The 19,889-nt window shown below is 48.6% G+C and overlaps 1 protein-coding gene and 1 long non-coding RNA gene across 3 annotated transcripts; one reads left to right on the top strand and one right to left on the bottom strand.

Moving 5' to 3' along the window:
- Window positions 1-1,943: 1,943 nt before the first annotated feature.
- On the bottom strand, window positions 1,944-18,944 carry MPL (MPL proto-oncogene, thrombopoietin receptor). Its single transcript, XM_055255514.1, has 12 exons — window positions 18,835-18,944; window positions 18,531-18,663; window positions 18,042-18,220; window positions 17,192-17,490; window positions 16,635-16,797; window positions 16,252-16,378; window positions 9,747-9,931; window positions 9,442-9,584; window positions 7,363-7,522; window positions 7,016-7,112; window positions 4,101-4,188; window positions 1,944-3,886 (listed from the first exon to the last, which is right to left on the bottom strand). Exons 1-12 carry the CDS (start codon window positions 18,911-18,913, stop codon window positions 3,632-3,634), a joined length of 1,908 nt encoding a protein of 635 aa, XP_055111489.1. The 5' UTR covers window positions 18,914-18,944; the 3' UTR covers window positions 1,944-3,631.
- Window positions 7,520-19,706, top strand: LOC129469193 (uncharacterized). 2 transcript variants are annotated; one of them, XR_008652942.2, is made up of 4 exons: window positions 7,520-7,801; window positions 16,201-16,332; window positions 18,591-18,677; window positions 19,342-19,706. It is a non-coding gene; the product is annotated as an uncharacterized lncRNA (long non-coding RNA). The 2 variants fall into 2 exon arrangements; XR_008652943.2 differs by lacking the exons at window positions 18,591-18,677; window positions 19,342-19,706 and adding an exon at window positions 16,503-17,841.
- The last annotated feature ends 183 nt before the right edge of the window (window positions 19,707-19,889 follow it).

Consider the following 19,889-nt stretch of genomic DNA (forward strand, 5'->3'; position numbering starts at 1 on the left):
CTAAGATTACAGCCTCTGCCCGGCCGCCACCCCGTCTAGGAAGTGAGGAGCGTCTCTGCCTGGCCGCCCATCGTCTGGGATGTGAGGAGCCCCTCTGCCCGGCCGCCCCATCTGGAAAGTGAGGAGCGCCTCTGCCCGGCTGCCCCGTCTGGGAAGTGAGGAGTGCCTCTGCCCGACCGCCACCCCGTCTGGGAAGTGAGGAGCGCCTCTGCCCGGCCGCCCATCATCTGGGAAGTGAGGAGCGCCTCTGCCTGGCCGCTGTGCAACCTTCCAAGTGTGAAGTGACAGCCTTCGTTGTAGAATGAATGAAGACACTGGCACTGATTATATAATAACACCTTGGCAGCTATCTCAAGTCGTTGATGGTGGAGGTATTGGAATTATAGAAGAAAGCAAACACACAAATTTGACTAAAGGCGATTTTGTGACTTCTTTCTATTGGCCCTGGCAAACCAAGGTTATTCTGGATGGAAATAGCCTTGAAAAGGTGATATATATATGAACGTATCTGAAAAAAAAATACAGAAAACAGGCCTGCGCGGTGGCTCACGCCTGTAATCCCAGCACTTTGGGAGGCTGAGGAGGGCAGATCACGGGGTCAGGAGATAGAGACCATCCTGGCTAACATGGTGAAACCCCGTCCTACGAAAAATATATAAAAAAATTAGCCAGGCGTGGTGGCGGGCGCCTGTAGTCTCAGCTACTCAGGAGGCTGAGGCAGGAGAATGGCGTGAACCCGGGAGGCGGAGCTTGCAGTAGGCCGAGATCGTGCCACTGCACTCCAGCCTGAGCGACAGAGTGAGACTCCATTTCAAAAAGAAAATACAGAAAACATTAGCCAAGCTAGCGGTGCACACCTGTAATTCCAGTAGTCCCAGCTACTTGGGAGGCTGAGGTGGGAGGATGGCTTGAGACCAAGAGTTTGAGGCTGCAGTGAGCCGTGACCACACCATTGCATTCCAGCCTGGGTGACAGAGTGAAGACCCTGTCTCAAAAAAAAAAGACAAAAGTCTTTTTTTGTGGTGTGGTCTTGGCTCACTGCAACCTCTGCCTCCCAGTTTCAATTCATTCTTGTGCCTCAGCCTCCCAAGTAGCTGGGATTTCAGGTGTGTGCCACCACACCCGGCCAAAAAAAAAAAAAAAAAGACTTTAACATGTGAATTTGAGGGAGAGGAGAGGAATAGAATTCAATCCATAATATCCTCCTATTGTTGGAACCCAAGCAGAAACCAAAGCCCAGGAGAATGCTTGGATGCCGGCCATATGAATCAGCCTTCCTAAGCATAGGACAAGATGGAGAAGAATGGAGAATAGGTCTGGGTGGGACAAATGGATGACATCCAGTATACCCAATCTCCATAATTCCTCCCCAACCACGTGAAAGGCTCTGACTTTACTCCTAGGGACCCAAGACTGGAATGGGAAGAGCATGAAATTGAGCTGTCTGTCCCCCTGGCTGTCTCATTGCCACCTGCCCATAGGTTGGCTGCACCCCTCCACCAAAGAAAGGCCATGACTCCTTCCTGGCTGCCCTGTCTTACAGCTACTCTCTGGTGATCTGGGAACCACTCCCTCCCTTACCCCTTGATGCCTAGGGCTAGTGCCAGCACCTTGTTGTTGTTAGCCTCAGAGGCACTCGCACTGTTCCTTGATGGTTTTCCCAAATCTTGCCCTCATCTTTGTAAATACTGTTTGCCATTTATTACACTGTCATCATATTACCCAGTTTGAGTGTGTCATCTATTTCTGCCAAGACCCTGACTGATACAGTGGCTATGTTTGGAGCCAAAAAAAACAATGACAACAAAACCATTTGCTTGAGAATTAGAATGTGTTAGGAGAGTCCATAACCAGAACTGTCTGAGCACATTTACTGCTGCCTATGAACGGTTTAGAGGATGAGGACAGCTGGCATGGGATTAAGGTAACCTTGTCCAGAAAGATTTCATTCACTTAGAAAAAATTTATTGAAGGCCCACTATCATGCACCAAGCACTACTCTAGGTGCTGGGGGAAAAGGACAAATAAATCATGGTCCTTTCCCTCAAGGAGCTCACAATCTAGTAGCAGGGGACAGATATGTAAACAGTTAGTTGCATAAAGCATCACAGTGCTGTAGTAGATGTCTGAGCTAGAGATAAGAACTTTGGAATGGCCAACATATGGTAAAGGCAGAAAATAGACGGGATTGGAGACTCTGTTAAGAAATGGAATCTTGAAGGACTGTAATAATTGGAAGAAATGCTAGAAGAGGAGAGTAAGAAGGAATAATTACAACAGTAGTTCTGATGTATTAATCATTTACTATGTCCTAGGGACTGTGCTTTACTTAGATTATCTCAATCCTCGTCACAACTCTATGGGGTGCTGTTATTATCCCTGTTTTACAGATGAAAAAACTAAGGCTCAAAGACATTAAGTTATGTGCCCAAGGTTGCACAGCTAGCAAATGTGAAGGACAGGAATTGAATCCAGCTCTGATTCTAGATCTAGTTTATTCTCTTAACTACTAGTACACTCAGCCGGGTGCAGTGGCTCATGCCTGTAATCCCATCACTTTGGGAGGCCAAGGTGGGTGGATCACCCGAGGTTAGGAGTTCAAGACCAGCCTGGGCAACATGGCAAACCCCTGTCTTTACTAAAAATATGAAAATTAGCTGGGGCCGTGTGCAGTGGGTCACACCTGTAATCCCAGCACTTTGGGAGGCCGAGGCAGGCGGATCACGAGGTCAGGATATCGAGACCATCCTGGCCAACGTGGTGAAAACCCGTCTCTACTAAAAATACAAAAAAATTAGTCAGGCATGGTGGCAGACGCCTGTACTCCCAGCTACTTGGGAGGCTGAGGCAGAATTGCTTGAACCCGGGAGGCGGAGGTTGCAGTGAGCCGAGATTGTGCCACTGCACTCCAGTCTGGCGACAGAGCAAGACTCCGTCTCAAAAAAAAAAAAAAAAAAATTAGCTGTGTGTGGTGGTGTGCGCCTGTAATCCCAGCTACTAGGGAGGCCGAGGCACAAGAATCGCTTGAACCCGGGAGGTGGAGGTTGCAGTGAGCTGAGATCACGCCATTGCACTGCAGCCCGGGTGACAGAGTGAGACCCTGTCTCAAACAAATAAAAAAAACCTACTAATATACTCAAAGAGGCAGGACCAAGGTAGGAAAGAATTTAAAGGAGAAGTGAGTAGTCAGCCTTGACAAATCTCACAGAGAGATCAAAGGAACTGATGATTAACGAGATCCTATTGGATCTTGGAATTAGAAGATTTGAGGTGCACTTTGCCTGGGCAGTTTCACTAGCAAAGTGTAGTAGGGGAACTAATTGAAGTAGTCTCAAGAGTAAATGGGAAGTGTGGGGAAGTGGAGGCTTGTTTTCAAGGCATTTGACATTAAAGAGGAGAGAGAAAGTAAAGGAGTAAAGTGAAATGAGCCTGCCTGTGGAGAAAGGGTCCTGGTTTCATGTCAGCAGCAGTAAAGTAAGATCAGTGCTATGAAGCCTAATTGTGAGGGCAGACAGAGGGGGATGGAGGTGAGGTCTGGGGTGCTTGTGTTGTGGGGGTAGGGTAGGGAAGTTCACAGAGAAGTCTCAAGAGTTTAGCTCTGTCCAGGGAACTGGGAGTGAGGAGCCTGTCCTCAAGGCTGCTGCCAATAGCTTAGTGGTAGGTAGGAATGGTTGGCAATGTGGGTGGTACAGCAGGACCCTGACTCAGCCATGGGTGGGCACACAGACAGGGGCATGGTCCCCAGGCAAGAAGGCTGCAATCTTCGGTAGTCCATCTGGGCCTGGGAGGAACAAAGGGGCAAAGGAGTCCTCTCTGAGGACTTGGGTAGGATTTCAAGGAGGCTGGGTTCCACTTCTTCACAGGTATCTGAGACTGTGGCCTTGGGCTGGGAGAGATGAGGAGAGGCGCTGGATTAAAGCAGATCCTGTGGGAGGAGGGGCTGGACTGTACAGGAAGGAGAAGGGCTGGGGTAGTGCTGGGGTAGTGCCTGGGGATGGCATACTGGTAGGGCAAGGACCTTGAACAAGTTGTGTTGTTGGGGCGAGGATCCAGTACCAGGCAGGGTTGGTGGTGGGCACAGGGGAGGGAAGCACACTCACCGGACTCAGGGCTGCAGTGTCCCTAAGGTACTGGCCTAGGACCCGGTGCAGGTCTGGAAGTGAGGGCCACAGGGCATGCCTCAGTCTCCTGGGGGAGAAGGAAGAGAAGCAGACTGAGCCATGGCAGTGAATTGGCAGGGAGGAGGACAGCAGTTGGGGTGGGGGAGCAGTGAGGCCAGGGAGTAAGGCTTGGAGATATAAGAGCATGGTCAAGGCAATAAAGTCAGGCAGGGGAGTAGAGTAAGAAGAAAACCTCAGGTAGGGGAGGGAAGTCAGTGGTGGGCAGATTCAACAAAGGGTGCTGCAGTTTCCTCAAATACTCCAATGTTTGTTCTGTCTGGAACACTGGATTCATTCCCTCACCTCATTGTAGGCCTCTGTTCAAATGTCATCCCTGACTACACTGCCTGAAACACAGTAGTCCCCCTTTATCTGCAGGGGATATGTTTCAAGACTTCCAGCAGATGTTTCTTCTATACGTACATGCCTACAATAAAGTTTATAAATTAGGCACAGTAAGAGATTAACAATGACTAATAATAAAATAGAACAATTAGAACAATATGCCAACATCACTACTCTTGTACTTTGGGGCCATTATTAACTAAAATAAGGGTTACTTGAACATAGCACTGCAATACCTCAACAAGTCAATCTGATGAGCAAGACGGCTGCTAAGTGATTATGAGGCAGGGAGCATATACAGCGTGGAGATGCTGGACAAAGGGATGATTTACATCCCGGGTGGGACAGAGCGGCATGGCAAGAGATTTCATCATGCTACTTACAATTTAAAATACATTAATTGTTTATTTCTGGAATTTTCCATTTAATTTTTTTCAGACCTTAATTGATTGCGTGTAACTGAAACCACAGAAAGTGAAACTGTGGATAAGAGGGGACCACTGTAGTGCCACTTCCTTTCCCCATGACAGGGTATCTCCTGCTGTACTTCATTTTTCTTTATAGTACTTGACTTGTTGTACATTTATTATATTGTTATATATATTTCTTTTTGTCTGTCTCACCCCACTAGAACATATGGTCCCCGAGAAAAGAGAGTTTGTCTATTTATTCACTCCTATATTTCTAGGGTGTAGAATAGTGTCTGACCCCATAGTACATGCTCAGTAAATTAGCTGAATGAATGAATGAAGAAAACGAGTGGAGCTTATTAGTAAGTTACTGGGGAGGGTAGTCTATCTGGGAAAAATATGGATTAAGGTGTGTTGAAGGAGGCTCAATTTTTTTTTTGTTTTTTTTGAGACGGAGTCTCGCTCTGTGGCCCAGGCTGGAGTGCAGTGGCGTGGTCTTGGCTCACTGCGAGCCCCGCCTCTCAGGTTCACGCCATTCTCCTGCCTCAGCCTCCCGAGTAGCTGGGACTACAGGTGCCCACCACCACACCTGGCTAATTTTTTTTTGTATTTTTAGTAGAGACGGGGTTTCACTGTGTTAGCCAGGATGGTCTTGATCTCCTGACCTTGTGATCTGCCTGCCTCGGCCTCCCAAAGTGCTGGGATTACAGGCGTGAGCCACCGCACCTGGCCAGAACCTCAATTCTTTAGCCTCATATTTCCATGTGGAGGGAAATCAGTAGAACATTTCAGGCCGCTTCAGTGACCTCACTCATGTCTCTCCAGGGGAGGCGGTGTGACTTACTTGGTAAATTGGGGAAAAGGAACTGAGTATGCCTGGCTCAGCAGACCACCTCCTCCTACTTCTCCAACTTTTTTGTTGGATCTGGCTACCTGCATGGAGGCTACCTTTCAGTCTGCTCATACGTATGGGCAGATTAAAAGTTCAAAGAGAGGTATGTTCAGAGGGAGATGGTAGCCCACGAGAGTGGCACCTGAACCAGCCCAGGACCATCAGAAGACACCATCTGGAGGAGCTGACTTCTGAGCTAAGTCTTAAAGAAGCAGCAGATGAAGGACGGAGGTGGGATGCGTTCTACCCTTCATGTTTATAGCCACCAATGGCATTTCTCCTCAGCCTTCGTCTTCCCACATAAATGAGTCACTCATTAATAACATTTATTTAAGGGCCTGCTTTTTGGCAGGCACTGTGCTAAGGATTTAAAGATGACCAAGTAAGGTATAATAGGGAAGATATATAAAGAAATAAACACAGTAAAACACTACTGGTACTGTATTGGAGCACAAAGCAGCGGCCAAAAGGGGGAGGGGTCAGGAAAGGTTTCTTAAGAGTTGGTGAAGAAAGTTATTTACAGATGAATGGGTTTAGTCAGACAGGGAGGCTATTTCAGGCAAAGCGGACGTTATGTGCAAAGGCACTGAGAAATAAAACCTGACTTGTGGAGAAAACCAGTTTGGAAAGGCTGATGCACAGGGGAGAAGAGGCCGAAGTGCTTGCTGGCAGGGGCCGATTTTGCAGAGCCTCGCTTGTCATCACAGGGAGCCTGGACTATAACCTGGGAGCTATTAAAAGGATTTAGGGAGGGAATTGATAGGTTCATGTGCGCATTTTAGAAAGATTATTCTGGTGGCTGTGTGAGGCTAGATCGGAGGGGGAAGAGGTTCTGTTTCAGGGAGTCCGGTCGTGTCTGTAGGGCTAGAGAAAGGCGGCCATTGTTTGGACTAGGTTTAGGAGGTGGGACCTGATGGCCGATTGGATGGGAGTGGACTGGGCAGTTTGGCTGAAGGGTGGACGGTGGCCTAGTCGCCGAGGTGAGCAGCAGGAGGCGGGGCTGTTCGAGGTGTGCGGTATAGTGGGCGTGTTAGAGTGTAAGGAGCAGCGGCGAGTCCCAGAGGTGACGTGCAGGAAGTGGCGAAGCCGTAGGTGCGCACGGGCGGTGGCCGGAGATCTGGGGTCACAGAGCGAACCAAGAATGCCTGTTTAGAGGCCTTCGGCTCCACCCGGTCCACCGCCAGTCTCCTGCCTGGCGGGGGCGGTACCTGTAGTGTGCAGGAAACTGCCACCTCAGCAGCAGCAGGCCCAGGACGGCGCTGAGGCCCAGCACTAGATGCAGAGCGGTCACCAAGGAGATCCAGGCTAGGAGACAAAAAGGGTCAGACCTCGGCCCACCCGGGCCGGAGCCCCGCCCTCAGCCCGCCAGCCCCTGCTCTGGCCCCGCCCCTCGCCGCCCCTTGGCACTGCGGGCACCCGCGCAGCTGTCGGCCCTCAAGGCCAGGGCCCCGCCCCTCTCCGAGCCCCGCCCCCTCCGAGCCCCGCCCCACTCGCACCGGCTCCCCGCCCTGGCGCAGGCGCTGTGCGGCTTTGGCGCGGCCGGGGCATGTCTCACCGGTCTCAGTGGCAGTCTCCACTCTAGCTGGGTCGGACCACGAGCTCCAGGGACCTTGGTAGGTGGGGCCGTTGAGCCTGGCGCGCAGCTGTAAACGGTAGCGAGATCGCGGGCGCAGCTCCAGGGTCCCTCCTCGGGCCCCGAGAGGCGGCTCCAGCACCTGCGCAAAGAAGCGTGCGGTGGCCCGGCGTCGGGGCTTCGATAGCCCGGCGTCTGTTTGACCCAAATCCTACAGCTCCGAATCCCCAGGCGGTCGGAGATCCCCACAAAGAGCCCCACCGGCAGAAAACACGCTTCCCGGCAGAAACAGGATAGAGCGCCCTAACCGAGAGCCTCTCCCTAACGGGGTCACGCTCTGCCCGAGAGAAACACGCCAGGCCCACCTCCTGAGACACAGACCTCACCTCAGAGAGCTACGTATCCTAACACCCACACCCAGGTACACCCTCGGCAGGGATCCCGGTACACACACACCCTGCCGGGTGTTCTCACAACTCCAGGTCGGGCGATGGACACCCCCAGAAACAGATATATTCAGAGCCACACAGACCATGCCACAAATAATACTCATGCTGCAGAGGATGCCAGATTTGCGTTAGGCGCTGGGGTACAAGCATCATGTGTACAAACAGGAAGACGGCAAACGTTTATGAACTGTGTGATACTCCAAACATTGGGTTAGGCACTGGGGAGAAAGCAATAAAACACCGTCTCTTACATATCTAATGAGAGAGACATCCAAACAGGTAAATAATCACAATTAATTAGTGCAAGGCACCGTGGAAGTCCAGAGAAGCATTTAATGCTTGGTTTTGTGCCACAGAGTAGTTTAGTGTGCTAAAAGCATGGATGACACGGCTGGATGGTCACAGATGAGTCTAAGGCAATCCTGGTAGGAATCTGAGGACTCTTAGTACGTTATTGCCATGAACTTAGTTGTTGATGAATACGGGGAAGGGATAAGGGAAGAGCAAGAAGAGTCAAGGGTGCTTCCGGGCTTGGGTACTGGGTAAGTAGCGGTGCCATTGTCAGAGACAGGAAACAGAACAGAAGTAAGTTTGAGGAAGATATACTTTAGGGTTCCATTTTATAGAGTTCAACAACAGTCCAAATGAATCAATGGTAATGTCAGGATGGTGATTACCTTTGGTGGGGGGGGATGTGTCCGAGCATTGGGAGCTTCTGAGATGCTGGAAATAATTTATATCTTGATCCTGGTTATGGTTACATGGATGTATACACAAGTACAGACTATATATTTAAAATTTGTACACTCTGTTTTATGTAAGTTTTATCACAATAAAAAAGTAAAGCTTCAGGAGGAAGAGGAGTTCCATTCTGGGTAGACTGAGTCTGAAATGTCCAGGGGGAGGAAGTTTTGGTAGAACCATAAGATGTTGTACATAGTTGTATATATGTGTGGCAAATGAGAATAAAAGTAGACAAACTAATATTTAAGTAATGTATATTGAGCACCTTCCTTATGCCAGGCAGTATGGTAGGTATTTAGATATAGTATTTAATCTTTACTATAACTCCATAAGGTAGATAGCTTCATCCTCATTTCACCAATGAGGAAACAGACTTCAAACATTTTGGTAATTTGCCTGTGGTTTGTAAATTCCTTTCCATGTGGGAGTTAAAATGGTAAAATTGCGATTGTTAATGTATGGACATTGAAACCGTGGAATTAAAGCACTCACCTGGGAAGAACATATTTATTTTATCAGAGGAGAAAAGAGCCTAGGATGAGACTCTAGGAAGCACAGCATTTTGTGGAAGGCTGGAAAGGAGGAGCCAGGAGAGGAGAGTGAGAAAGTTCAGTCAGAGAGGTAGGAGGAAAATCGGGGAAGACTGATATCCCAAAGACAAAGGGAAGAGAAATGTTAAGTAGGAGTAGCCAGAAGTATCGGATGCCCAAGAGAGACTAAGATACCAGTTAAATCTGATAAACATAGATATCCAGTCTGATAAGCAGAGACTGGATACATAGACACTTTCACTCCTGCTAACAGGCATGGCCAACCCCAGGGATCCCCTGCATAGTGAGGTCTGTGGGCATTTGTTGCTTGACCATACCTTCCAGTCCTGATGGCCTTCTCCTGTGTATCGGAGTTGATAGCAGGTCTCTTGGGCTGCCCAGGATGATGGGTGCTGCCACTCCAATTCCAGATGCCCGCTGGAGATCTCCCTCCAGTGCAAGTTTGGGGTGGGGAGGCGCACTACAGGGATGTCAGCAGGGAGCAGCTTAAGTCCTTCTGTGCACGAGGCATCGTGCCACCAGAGCCATCGGTCAGAAGAGTCAGAGTTGGGGATCCTGGGCACAGGGTCAGATTCAGTGAGGGTGGGAACTATGTGGGAAGAATGGGGAAGAAAGTTCTTACCAGCCTGGTGGATCCAGAAAGGGGAGCCCAGGTAGCTGTGAACAGCACCCGGGGCTGTGGTCACCTCCACAAGGATGTGAATAATGCTGTCATTTCGTGACTTGAAGTGGCAGCGAGAGAACTGTGGGGTCTGTAATCCTGGATTTGTTTTCTCTTCCTCTTCGCAGTTCTCCCAGATGGGGTACCTAAGACCCAGCCCCACAGAGTCATTGAATCAGGCCTGCCCCAGAGACTAATCCCAAGGCTTCCCATCCCACAAGAACGATGGCCTGCAGGGATTATCATCTAACTCCTTCCTTCGAGGGGCCTCCAGAGCTTTCCCTCTGTCTTTATGCCATGATGTTTTCTTTTTGTTTTTTCCTTTGTTCATTTGTTCGTTTGTTTGTTTTTGCTATTTTGCCATGATGCTTTCTGAAGTCAGCTTTGGTGTCTGGCCTCTTCCCTTTGAGGAAAGACCTAGCATGATATGTGAAAACAGCATGGGTTTTCACCACGAGTTCAGGTCTTGGCTTACCTTTGTATAACTTTGGGCAAATTACTTGGTTTATCTCTGCTCCAGTTTCCTTCTGTTTGTAAAATGGGTTAATGATACCAACCTCACAGGATTGTTTCAAAGATTAAAGAACCCTCATCTTTCTGGAGAAAAATATCCTCTATTTTTAACGTGTTCCCATATGTCATTCCTCCTACTCTGCCCTATGTGTTATTTTGCTATTAGATTATTACAATAGTCTCCTAACTGGCTTTTCTGCTTCTGTTTTTGCCACTACCTTCAAGTTGTTCTCCATACAGCTACCAGAATTTGTTTCCAAAAATGTTGATGTGATAATGTCCAGAATATAATGTCACAAACTATTGATTTTGATCTTTATCACTGCTATGTTAGATGAAGCCACTATTATTCCTTGCTTAGATTAAGGCACATTTCTAACTGGTGATCCTGCTTCTACTCTTATTTATTTATTCACAGAGAAACATATCTTTTAAAAATGTAAGTCAAATTGTCATTGTTTACTGCTTAAAATCCTTCAGCGGCTCTTCATCCCACTTGGAATAAAACCCAAACTCCTTGCCAGGCCTACGGGACTCTGTGATTTGGTTTCTCCTTGCCTCGCCATTCTCATCTCTTACGATTCTCATGCCAGTTTATCACCCTTCATCCGCACAGGCCTTCTTTCTGTGCCACAGATATGCCAAATGCGCTATCTTTGCACTTTGCCTTTGCCCTGGATTGCTCTGACTGTAGGTCTTCATGTGACTCATTCCTTCTTGCCATTTAGATCTCGGCTTATCTGTCACCTCCCTGGTGAGGCTTTTCCTGGCCACTCAGTCTAAATTAGCAACACCCACCCCCCCACCCACCACACGCCCCCCTTTAGTCTCTATTATAACTTTGTTCCTTTATTTCTTTACTTACTTGTCTCCGCCTCCTTTTCCCCTCCCCTCTACTAATGTAAGCCCCAACAATGCTGGAACCCTTTCCATTTTATTTATTTTTAAAAATGTTTTGAGAGTCTTGCTTTGTTGCCCAGGCTGGAGTGCAATGGTGCGATCTCAGCTCACTGCAGCCTCTGCCTCTTGGGTCCAAGCAATTCTCCTGCCTCAGCCTCCTGAGTAGCTGGGATTACAGGCACCCGCCACCACACCTGGCTAATTTCTGTGTTTTTAGTAGAGATGGGGTTTCGCCATGTTGGCCAGGCTGGTCTCGAACTCCTGACCTCAAGTGATCTGCCCACCTTGGCCTCCCAAAGTGCTGGGATTACAGGTGTGAGCCACCGAGCCTGGCCCCTTTTCCATTTTATTTGTTGCACTATTTATCCCCAGTACCTTGCACAAAGTCACCCTCAATAATTCTTTATTGAACAATTGAATCATGTCTCCCTCTTGATTGTCACCCCTAAGTGGCTCACTGTCACTAAAATGGGTATGTTTACCCATTTAATCAACAAATAATTGATACTATGTGTCAATTGGTACTGTGCCAGGCCCTATGAGTGCATAGAGGAATAAGCTTCAAAGAGCTCTAATTTCAGTGGGAAAGACAGAAAAACAAACATGATATTTTTCTGTGATGTGCATAGACTGGCTTGGGAGCATCAAAGGGGAGCATCCAACACAGACTGGGAGGGTCAGGGAATGCTTCCTGGATACGGCAATGTTTAGACTGAGTTTTGTACTAAAAATAGGATAGGCAAAAGGGACAAACAGGCATCCCAGGCACATGGTTGTGCATAGATAAGAGAGTGTGGTGCTTTGGGGGAAATTCTAAGTGGTGCAGATGGTTTTCGCATAAAGGGCCTGGTGGTAAGTGGTAAATGTGAGACTGCAGACCATGTTATGGATGGCCTTATGGCCTTTCTGGGGAGCTTGAACTTGAATTACTACTAACCTTGTAGTAGTTATGTAGATATTTAAGGATTTTAAGCAGGGAAGTGCCATAACTAGCTTTGTACTTTAGGAAGATCATTCTAACTACAGTCTGTAGAAAGGATTTGTGAGGGCCGACTAGAAGCAGAGAAATCCATTACGACACTCTTGTAGTTTTTCATGTGCAAAGTGATGAGGATGTGAAAATAGGGTAGCAGCAGTGAGACAGAGGGAAAGAGATGATTGAAGAGACATTGAAAAGGTAAAAATGAAAAGACTGTTTCTGGTTAGGCCTGGAGGGTATAGGAATGGGAGAAGTCCAGGATGATTTCTATTTTTCAGTCCAGGAAAACTGAATTCATGGTAGGATCGGAGACAATAAAGAAAAAGCAAGTTTTTTTTTTTTTTTTTTTTTTGAGAAGCAGTCTTCTCTCTGTCACACAGGCTGGAGTGCAGGGGCACGATTTCGGCTCACTGCAACCTCCGCTTCCCGGGTTCAAGCATTTCTCCTGCCTCAGCCTCCCAAGAAGCTGGGACTACGGGCACGTGCCACCACACCCGGCTAATTTTTGTATTTTTAGTAATGATGAAGTTTCACTATGTTGGCCAAGCTGGTTTCCAACTGCTGACCTCAGGTGATCCACCCACCTCGGCCTCCCAAAGTGCTGGGATTACAGGTGTGAGCCACTGTGCCCAGCAGGAAAAGCAAGTTTTGATAGAGGAAATGATGACTTCAGTTTTGCTACCCTTTAGTCCACTCAGGCATCTCAATCCTATGGATATCTATGCAGTTATTAAAAAGAATGAGTTACATCTTTTTGTAATGATCTCTGAGACATGTTTTTAAGCAAAAAGGTGAGTCAACAAACCATATATGTAATATAATCCAATTTATATTTAAAAATTAAATATTAGGCTGGGTGTGGTGGCTCATACCTATAATCCCAGCACTTTGGGAGGCTGAGGTGGGTGGATCACTTGAGGTCAAGCGTTCGAGACCAGGCTGGCTAACATGATGAAACCCCGTCTCTACTAAAAATACAAAAAATTAGCCGGGCATGGTGGCGCACATCTGTGATTCCAGCTACTCGGGGGGCTGAGGCAGGAGAATCGCTTGAACCCTGGAGGCGGAGGTTGCAGTGAGTTGAGATCGCACCACTGCGCTCCAGCCTGGGCAACAAAGCGAGACTCCATCTCAAAAAAAAAAAAAAAAAATTAAATATTAGGCCGGGCGTGGTAGGGGGGCTGAGATGGGAGGATTGCTTGAGCTCAGGAGTTTGAGACCAGTCTGGGCAACATAGGGAGACCTTGTCTCTACTTGAAAGAAAGAAAGAAAAAGAAAGAAAGAAAGAAAGAAAGAAAGAAAGAAAGAAAGAAAGGAAGAAAGGAAGAAAGGAAGAAAGGAAGAAAGGAAGAAAGGAAGAAAGGAAGAAAGAAAGAAAGAAAGAAAGAAAGAAAATGCCTGTAGTCCTAGCTAATCAGGAGGCTCAGGTGGGAGGATCGTTTGAGCCTGGGAGGTCGAGGCTGCAGTGAGCCATAATCATGCCACTGCACTCCAGCCTGGACAACAGAGCAAGACCTTATCTCAAAAATAATAAAATTTAAATGTTGTATAGAGATGTATGTAAGTACATAGAAAAAAAACTGGAAGAATACATTTAGTTAATAGTGTTCAACAATTTTTTACTGGGCACCTACTATTGGTTGGTGAGAATATATTGGTGAATAAAAACCCATTGATCTTGCCCTCATGGATCATATGTGGTCAAGATCAGCCTTTCTCAACTGGAGTTCTGAGAGATTTTTTTTTTGAGACAAAGTCTTGATCCGTTGCTCAGGCTGGAGTGCAGTGGTGCAATCATAGCTCACTGTAACCTCAAACTCCTAGGCTCATGCCATCCTCCCACCTTAGCCTCCCAAGTAGCTAGGAATACAGGTGCCACCATGCCTGGCTAATTAAAGAAATTTTGTAGAGACGAAGTCTCACTATGTTGTCTAGGCTGGTCTCAAACTCCTGGCCTCAAGTGGTCTTCTCACCTTAGCCTCCCAAAGTGCTGGGATTACAGGTGTGAGCCACTGGGCCTGGCCAGATTTTTATTATCAACCAAATAATCATATTAAGTATAAATATAAAAGTGTGACTGTGATAAGTGCTTAAGAAGGAGAGGTACGGCTGGGCGCGGTGGCTCACACTTGTAATCCCAGCCCTTTGGGAGGCCGAGGTGGGTGGATCACGAGGTCAGATCGAGACTATCCTGGCTAACAGTTACAGTGAAACCCCATCTCTACTAAAAATACAAAAAATTAGCCAGGCGTGGTGGTGGGTGCCTGTAGTCCCAGCTACTTGGGAGGCTAAGGCAGGAGAATGGCATGAACCCGGGAGGCGGGGCTTGCAGTGAGCTGAGATGGCGCCACTGCCCTCCAGCCTGGGCGACAGAGCAAGATTCTGTCTCGAAAAAAAAAAAAAAAAAGCGGTACATGGTACAACAAGAATGTATAATAGTGCTATTGGACTTAATAAAGAAGGCCAGGGGAGGGTCCCTAAGAAAGTGACGCTTGAGTTGAGATTTGGAGGATAAGTAGAAGTTAAGTAAAGACAGGAGGGCTGGGTAAACAGCAGTGTAAAGACTTAGAAGCAGGAGGGAATATGCCAGATATGAGGGGACCACAGAAGCCCTGTGCTGGAACATGGGGATCAAAGGGCAGCATAGCACAAGATGAAGCTGAAGAAGTAGGTAGGGGCTGAGTCTCAGAACTTTTCAAGTCCATGGTAGAGGTTTTTTTCTTTATCCTAAGACTAGTGGGAAGCTATTGAAGATTTTTAAGCAGGGAGTGTTACGTTCATTTTTGCACTTTTAAAAGATCCCTTCAAGCTAGGTGCGGTGGCTCACACCTGTAATCCCAGCACTTTGGGAGGCCAAGGCAGGTGGATCACCTGAGGTCAGGAGTTCGAGACCAGCCTGACCAACATGGTGAAGCCCCCTCTCTACTAAATACAAAAAAAATTAATGGGGTGTGGTGGCACATGCCTGTAATCCCAGCTACTTGGGAGGCTGAGGCAGGAGAATCCCTTGATCCCTGGAGGTGGAGGTTGCAGTGAGCCGAGATTGCACTATTGAACTTCAGCCTGGGCAACAGAGCGAGACTCTTGTCTCAAAACAAAACAAAACAAAAAGATCCCTTCAGCACCTATGTGAAGAATTACTTGGAAGACTCAGGGTGATCAGTTACTATGTCTTTTCTTTTTTTTTTTTTTTTTTTTTTTTTGAGACGGAGTCTTGCTCTGTCGCCCAGGCTGGAGTGCAGTGGCGCAATCTCGGCTCACTGCAAGCTCCGCCTCCCGGGTTCATGCCATTCTCCTGCCTCAGCCTCTCCGAGTAGCTGGGACTACAGGCGCCCGCCACCACGCCCGGCTAATTTTTTGTATTTTTAGTAGAGACGGGGTTTCACCGTGGTCTCGATCTCCTGACCTCGTGATCCGCCCGCCTCGGCCTCCCAAAGTGCTGGGATTACAAGCGTGAGCCACCGCGCCCGGCCTACTATGTCTTTTCAGTAGCCCAAGAGAGAATTAATGATGGGTTGTAGTAGGATAATGGCAGTGATAGACAAGTGGGCAGATTCTAGAGATAGTTAATAGGTAAAATCAATACAACTTGGTTATAGATTTAGATACAGAGAGGATGAAGAATTAATGAGGTGCTTGGTGGAAGTCTTTGAAGTCCAGTCTAAATTTTTTATGGCTTTGCTAATGAGAAATTGCAGTACATGTTTGAGTAAGGGGAGACCATGCAAAGTTAGAGCTTTACAAAGGTCATGCACAGTTTGAACTTAACAAAGATCACTCTGTTAGCAGCATGGGGAATACATTGGAGGTGAATTAGACTGTAGGATGTTGCAGTGGTCCCAGTGACATGATTAAGGCTGAACTAAACCGAAGCATTCCCAATGGGAACAGAGGGGTTGAGAAGATAAAATATCGATTGGAGGATGAGAGAATAGATAAGAGAGCATTGAAAGCTGTATGGTTTGGAGACAAAGGAAGGAGAGTGAAGAGGACCAAGAACAATCTCTTCCTTTTTTCTGCAAGATTGTGGCTCACTCCCACGACACCAACCTCAATCAGCAGTTCGGCTCTCACCTGTCTCTGGGGCAGCACCGTGCCCTGCTGTGGTAGAAGAAGCCTCGGGAGCTAGCATGGTCCTGTTGCTGCCATTGACAGGTAACATTCTTCAGGTCCAAGGTAAAGCATTGCAGTCCAATTGCCACTAAAGTCAAAGAAGTAAGTCCCATCAGGGTCTGTGTGCCCCTACTGTATAGGGTGTTCAGATAATTTCTACACATATAACTTAGAACATTGACTCCTATTCTCTCTTCTTTCCCTGAACATAGTTCATCCTGTCCAATGGCAAGCTCGAGATCATCAGGAAGGACCATGGTTCCCAGAGCTTCAGATCCAGCCCAGGCTTCCCTAGAGATATTCTTTTATCTCCTCCCCATCTCCCTATTCCTTTGTTGACTCACCTGCATCTCCAGGCAGGTCGACAGTCACAGGGAGGGACCAGGATCCCCAGGAGCCACCGAGGGAGATCCCATCAGGTTTGCTGCGCAGCTGCAGCCAGTAGGAGTTGCCAGGCTGGAGTCCTGAGATGAGGCAGCTTCCACCCACTGCTGTCAGAGCTGAAGCCTTGGGAGGAAAATCCCAGCTTCACAATCTAGGCCTGCCTGTCAGCTGAGAGAGCCTCCAACCCTTATATTTGCACAGCATCCCTGTGGAGAGGAGCTCAGCTCCTTGCTGGATAGATATGCACACAGACCAGGGGCCAAGTTGGTGGGTTGCAGGTGGTGTTCAGGGTTTTGTTGGGAAATCTCCATTAATTTGGAGGCCTGAAAGCCTTTGCTTTTATCAGTGGGAATGACCCAAAGTAGGAAGCCCCTAAGTAGGCATGGCTCATATCTGAGCCTATACTAACTCTTCAAGGATGAACCCAGGTCTGGAATCCCCAAAGTATGGTCTGTCCTTTCCTGGGGCAAGATTGAAGGTAGGAGAGAAGAGGTGGGGCAGAAGAAGGTCAGCATACTTCTCTACTTGGGGAGGTCTGCTTTGGTCCGTCTTGCCAGGGCACTGCGGGCTGAGCACATGGAGACTGGTCCAGAGCAGAGGCTGAGTGTGGCCTCTGCAGAACAGGGCAGCAGGTTTCTGTGGCGATCAGCTGTATGACCGTGGGACCAGTGGAGTTCTTGGGATCTCTGGGGCCATAGCGGAGTTCATACCTCAGGAAATCACTGATTTCTGGAGCTGGCTCCTCCCAGCTGATCTGAAGTTCCCCTGGCTGGCTCCCACTCATGGCCTTGATGATACTGGGGGGAGCCGGCAGGCCTGAGGGCAAGACAGGGCACATCAGAACTCTGAGTACCACAGTCTATGGCTCAGCCCCTGGACTGCAGAGAGGGGTGCTGGGGGCTGAATTGGGGCAGCTTCTGGATTCAAAAATTGTAGGGTGTCATTCTCCTGGAGGGCAGGCTAGGGAGGCTCCTGATTCTGCTCTTCCCTCATGAGAACAGTGACTTCATTGCAGTATGATGGCTTGCTAGACTCAGTGCTTCTTGGAAGCAGGGATCCCTTTTTCTCTCCATATCCCCATCACCTAGCCCAGTGTCTGGCACACAGTAGGTATTCTGTAACTCTTGAATGGATGAATAAATGATTTGTTGACGATGGGAGGGCCAGGGTGTGAAATGATTTGTGGGGCATTTCTAGCTCTAGATGCCAATGCTGGGAGGAATGACAAGGGAGTCTTGGGGTGCCTCTGGGGGTCTGGTAATAGGGGTATCCGTGCTGAGCTGGAAGGGCACAGGCAAGTCTGATTCCAGGAGCTGGACTGGGGGCAGCAAGTAGAGGGGGCAGGGTGACAGGAGGATGGCTCTTACCTACACTGTCCACAAAGAGGACTCGCTGAGTCCGATTCTGGTTTAGGAACACATTCTTCACCCAGAGGTGCAGCGGAAAGAAGAGACGCACTTCCTCCTGGTCTGGAAACTGGCACACGTATCGGGTTCCAAAGTGGGGCACACTCTGGGAACTCAGGGGGCAAGCACGGGGCTTCTCCCTGTTGGCATAGAAGAGGTCCCTCCTACACAGCCACCATGTGGAGCCCTGAGGACCCAGACCTGGGCCCATGCCCAACTTCTGTCTCTAGTACTGCCACTTTTCTTCTCACTGCCTGGGATAGGTGGCATTAGGGGTTATGTAGGGCTGGAGCTGGGGCCCACATACATCCAAAGCACATCTGTTCGAAAAGTAGGTACTTAGGGCTTGTATTCAGAGTGGTCCTCGGACAGGCAGGAAAGCTGCTGAAGTGGGACTCAGCTAAGTGCAGGGACAGATATATGGGGAGTGGGGCACAGTCCAGCACCTACCCCGGGTAGGCATACAGCAGCTGGTATGTCCCATTGGACGCTGCCTCTTCCTCATCCCAGAAGCAAGTGAGGTCCTCAAATGTTCGGGAGAAACACTTCAGGGGCTCTGAGTCTGATGCCAGCAAGGAGACATCTAAGGAACAGCTGGTGAGTTGACCCTGGGTCCTCCCAGGCATGTTTATGTGGAAGGGGAGGGGACCAGCAGGAGAGCCTCTTACTCTTCCTCCCCTCCCAGGGCCCTGCATCACCTCCCAGGGCTCCCTCTTCCTGGGCATAGGTGATCTCCACCCTCTGTGCACCTCACCTTGGCTGCTGACTTGGGCCAGGTTTTGAGGGGCCAGGAGGAGGCAGGAGGTGACCATGAAGAGGGCCCAGGAGGGCATCTTCTCCGCCACTGTGTGCCTGCCTTAGCCCATCCTCCTTTCAGGAAGCCGGGCCCCAATCCCCTCCCAGGCCAGCCCCTCAGGTTCCTGTCAGATACAGCCCCACGTCCTGTCCCTGTCCCTGCCCCTCTGGGGCCCATCCAGACCACACTGGGGCCAGGGGCCAGGGGAGGGGGAGTGGGCAGGAGGGAAGGAGGAATTTGAAAGAGAGGACATAGGCCTTTTGGTGGGAGGGAGATGGGGGTTGTATATTTGACCATGTACCAAAAGGCAAGTCAGCCTCTGTATCTGTGTTAACGATTATAGAATGGTATAATAGCATCAGAATAGCAACCTTTACTGAGCACTTACTATGCTGCCACGTGTTAAGCACTTTATATCCATTTGCTTAGACAATCCTCACAATAGTCTTGTTATTTCCATTATAGAGATGAGGAATCGGAGATGCAGAGAAGTTAAAGATTTGCCCAAGATTACATACTAAGACATAAAGCTCAGGGGGTCAACCTTCAGAACCCACGTGCATAACAACCATGCTGTGCTATGCTCTTGGAGGCTAATCTGCTGAGAAATGACTATCTGCCCCACAACCATGCCAAATGGTGGGTATTTCCACTTTAATAGTTCTGTGACTTTGTGCATGAATAAACACATTCTCGCTGGAACTGGACATGCCCTCTCCATTATGGGCGGCCTCCACGGCTGCCTCTAATCCCTTGCTACTCAAAATGTGGTCTGTAGACCAGGAGCAACAGCATTAGGTGGGCACTTGTTAGAAATGCAGAATCTTAGGCCCCGCCCCAGGCCTATTAAAGTTGAACCTGCATTTTACCAAAATCCCCAGATGGTTTGAATGTAACTTAAAGTTGGAGAAGCAATGGTCTTCAGTACTTTTATCCTGTTTGCTCAGATTGGAGATGGCTCACACTCCTTACCCTGCCCCCTTGTCTTGTATCCAGTAAATAACCAGCCTGGC

Source organism: Symphalangus syndactylus, chromosome 12 (assembly GCF_028878055.3).
Source record: "Symphalangus syndactylus isolate Jambi chromosome 12, NHGRI_mSymSyn1-v2.1_pri, whole genome shotgun sequence".
NCBI lineage: Eukaryota > Metazoa > Chordata > Mammalia > Primates > Hylobatidae > Symphalangus > Symphalangus syndactylus.

Bases quoted from the DNA above. Each gene is read 5' to 3' on its own strand.
- MPL (XM_055255514.1), bottom strand. From the start codon at position 18,913: ATGCCCTCCTGGGCCCTCTTCATGGTCACCTCCTGCCTCCTCCTGGCC. The intron at 18,221-18,530 runs GTAGGTGCTGGA...CTATGCCAACAG, and splicing joins CTGCTGTATGCCTACCCGGG to GGAGAAGCCCCGTGCTTGCC. The intron at 3,887-4,100 runs GTGAGTGTGCTT...CATCTCTCCCAG, and splicing joins ACACTGCAGCCCTGAGTCCG to CCCAAGGCCACAGTCTCAGA.